Genomic DNA, 5,503 nt, shown 5'->3' on the forward strand with positions numbered 1-5,503 from the left:
TCTATCTATCTATCTATCTATCAATGTATCTATCTATCTGTTTATCTATCTATCTACTTATCTTTTTGTCTGTCTGTCTTTTTGTCTGTCTGTCTGTCTGTCTGTCTGTCTGTCTGTCTGTCTGTCTATCTGTCTGTCTGTCTGTCTGTCTGTCAATCTATCTTTATCTTTATAGTATACAAAATAATATACATACATTATATATATATATATATATATATATATATATATATATATATATATATATATATATATATATATATATATTGTGTGTGTGTGTTTGTACATGTATGTACATGTATGTATATACACAGTGGCGTCCAAAATAAACTTGAAAGTGTAATCACCCAATCATCGCGTTAAAGCCTTGCACTACCCACTCGTGCAGCATACCAATTTAAAGCTAATTAAATTCTGCATCATCTGACACATTAATATTCATCTGTTTTAAGACACACCCGAGATATGGTTACTCAAAATTGACTTTAAAAATACAGGCTTGGTAAAATTGTTCTCGTGCCTGTATTGAGGACCATCAATATTGATAGAATGGACATACATTGCATATCCAGTGTATGGAGAATTATGTTTCGGCAATAAACAATATTTCATTGCGATTGTTTCAAACAAAATGGAAAACAGAGCAATCACAAACACCACCCAAAACTAGGACTTAAAATTAAGTGGTCGCGTTTAAGCACAAGGGGGCTATCCCGAAAAAAAATGCTATTTTGAGAAAATCGGAGGTAAAGTTTTTGGACTCATTAATACTACCTCTGCGTATTTGTTTTCAAATGAATTCTTCTGTGGTGTTGCATATGAGTCAGTTATGACCTTGTCTGCGTATACGTATAAATTTCTGACCCGTATTTACTCGATTAAAAAGAAATTAGATTAAAAAGTTCGGTTGGATCAGTTGTGCAGATATGCAGAAAACGCTTTTGAAGCAAATTTGGGGGCGAAATGAGCTATCCCATCCAAAAATAAGGCATACCTTTCTATCTGGACTATTCCTGCATTGAAGTGATATACAAATGGCCAATCCCCTGTACCCACCAAGCTTGTCAACTCTTTATCATAGGTGTAAATGGTCTAGCCTAGCCACATGAGCATTGCATTTTAGGATTTTCTACCAAACAGATTGGTACTATTATGTGGAACAGTACTCAAGTGAAAGCTGATACAGTACAGAAAAAAACTGATTTTTAACAAATTACTTGATATGAGAATCTCGTAGCCTTTGGAGTCATTTTCAACAGTGACAAGCAGTGAACTCTTCATTTGGGGTGTCGGCCATTTTTGGGGGGTTAGCCCATTTTACAAATTTCAAAAGTTTGCAGTTTCTTTTTAAAAGACAAGGAGAGTTTGCTCTATAACCAAACAAACATACACACCAATGAAACCAAACTTCTCCTATAAATAGGACAATGCCCACTTTTGGTGTAGGTTCAAGATTTTTGGAAACCTCCGAAATCTGGGTTAGCCCTACCAAATGTGCTCATTATCATTCAGCCCAAGAACCATTGGTTCTGTGTAGAGCACGAATCCTTTGGGCATCGAATCTATTACATTTTGGACATGATTGCCTGTCATTTCACCTCAAACGTCAGAGAAAGTTTCAAACAATTGGTCTGAACTGGGAGCAAAACCTTCAGTTGCTGTTTCATGGAACTTCACATACTCGTAGGATTCATATCGGGATATCCAAGCTACTTACTGGCGACCACTCCGACGTTGATATGATTTGGTTTTCCAAGAATTTCCTAGGGGTATTGGCACTGTAAGAAAATGTTCTGCTATGCATGGAGATGTCTATTTGAATGACACCATATGACGAAAATAATTGTAAGACTTGACGTTTCATGATCCAGCACTTGCCCAACGTAGTCCACTGAACCAAGCCATCCGGGGATTCTCATGTGGGCGGTTTTGTTCATTCTACCCCAGACCACCCAAAACTATGGCAGTTTCGTGGCCTCTTTTCCTCACTGACAGATTATTAAGTGTAAAATTTAATACAGTCCATGTGCAAAAAAGGTTTCGTGCTCTACACGAAACCAATAGCACCTAAACAAAAAACACAAATGTGCACATGTAAAGTTAAACCGGGATTTGCGTGGTATTTGTGACTGCTCTGTTTTCCAATCAATTTGAAAACATCAACAGAAGATGTTGTTCATTACAATGGCAAAATTTTTTTCTTTTCATTTGATATTCATTCAATACGTGTCCGGTTCCCCCAATGGTGACCTCGAATACTGATGCAACCTCAATATACGCCGCACGCGCGAACACACTTTTACGTATTTTTTTTATTTCACACAACTTTGCAAAGCCTGATTTTTTAAGGTCAGTTTTGAGTGACCATGTCTCGGGTGTCTCTTAACATAGATGAAATATTGATGTGTTGTATGATGACAAATCTATATAGCTTTAAATTGGTAAGCTGCATGAGCGGGTAGTGCAAGGCCAGAGCGCGATGATTGCGAGATTACATGTTCTAGTTTCTTTTGGACACCACTGTATATCATCATCTTCATCATCAATACCTTTCACCCCTGGCAGGACATAGGCCACATACAAGCTCCTTCCATTTATCTCTGTCCTGGACCATCCTTCCAAGCTCGTTCCAAGTCCAAGTGAGCTTCATCTCTTTCATGTCCCTTTCCGCGCATCTCCTCCATGTTTCCCGTGGCCTACCCCTGCCTCCTGCTCCTTGTGGGTTCCACTGCAGTGACTGTCTTGTGATGTTTCCGCTGGGCTTTCTTAAGGTGTGTCCCTTTCAAACCGCCACTTTTTTAGTCCTATTTCTACTTCTATATCCTTTTGTCCTGTCCTTTCCCACAGCTCTTCATTTCTTATTCTATCCTGCCACTTAATTCTTAGAATACTCCTCATACCACTGTATATATTATATAATAATACATATACACGTATGTGATATATGTGGGGCTGGGGGTATTATCGAATACCATGTATCATTTTTCTTTTAATTCCCATCTTTCTCTCACACTCGTTATGCTATACTCTATATTATAGTGTATTTAAATATGTATTTAAATCATTGGCCACCTCTGTTTCTCTCTGTCCCTCTCTTTATCCCCCCCCCCTCTCTCTCTCTCTCTCTCTCTCTCTCTCTCTCTCTCTTTTTTTTTTTTCTTTCTCTCTTTCTCTCTTTCTCTTTCTCTCTCTTGTTTACTCTTTTGCTTTGAAGATTGTTCATGTGTGAACGTGTGTGTATTTGCTTGTATCTGCATGTGTGTGAATGTACGCATAAGTGTCCGTATGCTTGTGAGTGTGTACACGTGTGTGTGCCAGTGTTTATTTATTCCTGTGTGTGAGTGGGTGGTTGACGGGTGCTCTGGTGTGGTTTCCTCGTTCATTCCTTATCTAGTCCTTTCTCTCTCCTCCTTAATTGTGTTTGTTACTCTCTTGTAACGCCTCTAATCCTCTGCATTTATAATAATATGACCTAATTGTGTTGCAAGTGCTTCATAACGCTTTCTAAAACAAAACGTGTGTGTGTGTGTGTGTGTGTGTGTGTGTGTGTGTGTGTGTGTGTGTGTGTGTGTGTGTGTGTGTGTGTGTGTGTGTGTGCACATCTATGTATGTGTGTGTGTGTTGGTTGAGTATATGTAATGGTCATAATTTATCAGATAATCTCCAATTTGTCAGGTCTAATTGAGTTCTCTTCCGCGCCGGTCTACTCGGGCACCAAACATGCAGTGCGGGCTTTCACGTCGTCAATGGCCGTAAGTGAATGTTTTTGTTTCATATACTTCGTTATTGTTGCTGCAGTTGGTGATGTTATTGTTGTTGTCATCGTCGTAATCTTCATAATCGTCGTTGCTGTTAACACCGTTGTATTTGTAATATTGTTGTCGCTACTGTTGTTGTTGTTATTTATGTTGTTGCTGTTGTTGTTGTTGTTGTTGTTGTTGTTGTTGTTGTTGTTGTTGTTGTTGTTGATACGGTTGATGTTGTTGTTCTTATTTTTGTTTTTGTTTTTCTTGTTGGTAGTGGTAATGGTGGTGGTGTGTGTGGTGTGTGTGTGTGTGTGTGTGTGTGTGTGTGTGTGTGTGTGTGTGTTGTGTGTGTGTGTGTGTGTATGTGTGTAAGGGGGGGGGGTTGTTTGCGGCAACGGAATCATTAGTTTGCGTCGCTTATTCGTGACCTTTGGTTTCCGAGAAGATAGTCAGATAAATGTTGTGGTTGTCCTCGATCTGTTAGTTTGAATGGCAAATGTTAGTGACCTGTTCTTTATAGTTTACAGTAGTGCTGGGCGGCTAGGTTCGCTATTATTGAAAGCTAGGAATCGTAGGAATCGACTCGGAACCCAATTACTTACTTTCTAGTGATATTATGATTTCTTCCGGAGGTTACCTGGTTGGCTCTAAACATCTTCAAGATTTAGGATGACCTTGATTTCGGAACACTACAAAGCATCAACTTTTATTTTTCAAAAATAAATTCTTTTTTAAAAAAAGAAGATTTTAGTGATTAAAGTAGCAGACAACGTTGGTTTACATAAAAAGGAGTCGGAACTTTTCTTCAGCATTAATCGTGGGAATCGGTTCCGGAATCGCCCAGCTCTAGTTTACAGGGCAGGAAGGAATAACGTACCAAATGTCCTTGGCAGAAAAATAATGCGTCGGGACAATCTGTCGTTGATAATAGAATCTGTTACAAATATTTTTTGTATAATGTTCCTTTGGATTGAAGTCCATACTAGTGCTCCACCTGTACCCTTTTTTAATATTAAGTCAGTTTCTTAGAGAGCATTATTTGCCCCCCCCCCCACCCCACAACCTAGACAATGCTACTGAATATATTAACATATTCTTATGCTCAGTAGAATTGTAAGTGGGCTGATTTGTCAGTGTCATGCTCACACTGTGCCGGGACAACACAGGGGGAACTGCTGCTTTTTCTTTCCTCATCCTTACTATCGTCATTTCTCCTCTACTTCTTTTGAATATTTGTCACTCTCTCGGGAACTGTTATTTCCGAGGTGCCTTGATCGCTGCCTGCCTTGATAATCGAAGCAGACTTTGAGCTGTTGAGGCTAGAGAGGTGAGCAGAGTGATCCTGATTCCCCGTTTTGACTTCTCTGTTGGCATCCACCCCTTAGCGCTCATAATATGACCTTACGCAGTTGCGAGCGCCGTAAAACCTTGCTGAAACTAAAAAGAGAGCATTGGCTGTAATTTCAAGAGAAGAAGCGTTTCGGGTTGGGTTTTTCCTCATTCACTGCTGTGAATCGAGGTTTTTTTAATACGTTTGTTGGTTGGTTTTTATATTACTTCTAGGCTGGAAATCTTTTCTTCTCTCGTGTGGGCAGTCGGACAGACGATAAGATAAGATGAGACAATATAAGATAAGATAAGATAAGATACATCTTTACTGTCCATATCTTGGCACATTGGTTTGGTGTTTCACCACGTGCACACATACACACACACACACACACACACACACACACACACACACACACACACACACA

General features: G+C 39.3%; 1 protein-coding gene across 2 annotated transcripts in view; it reads left to right on the top strand.

The window, feature by feature from the left end:
- LOC101851730 (15-hydroxyprostaglandin dehydrogenase [NAD(+)]) overlaps positions 1-5,503 on the top strand; it is a 50,839-nt gene that overhangs the window by 15,713 nt on the left and 29,623 nt on the right. The window contains exon 6 of one of the 2 annotated variants that reach the window (XM_005097371.2): positions 3,676-3,752. The exons of the other annotated variant lie outside the window; for it this stretch is intronic. Within the exon in view, the coding sequence (XP_005097428.1) occupies positions 3,676-3,752 (77 nt within the window). The remainder of the gene's footprint in view (positions 1-3,675; positions 3,753-5,503) is intronic. 2 annotated transcript variants of the gene reach the window in all.

Source organism: Aplysia californica, unplaced genomic scaffold, assembly GCF_000002075.1.
Source record: "Aplysia californica isolate F4 #8 unplaced genomic scaffold, AplCal3.0 scaffold00153, whole genome shotgun sequence".
Classification (NCBI taxonomy): domain Eukaryota; kingdom Metazoa; phylum Mollusca; class Gastropoda; order Aplysiida; family Aplysiidae; genus Aplysia; species Aplysia californica.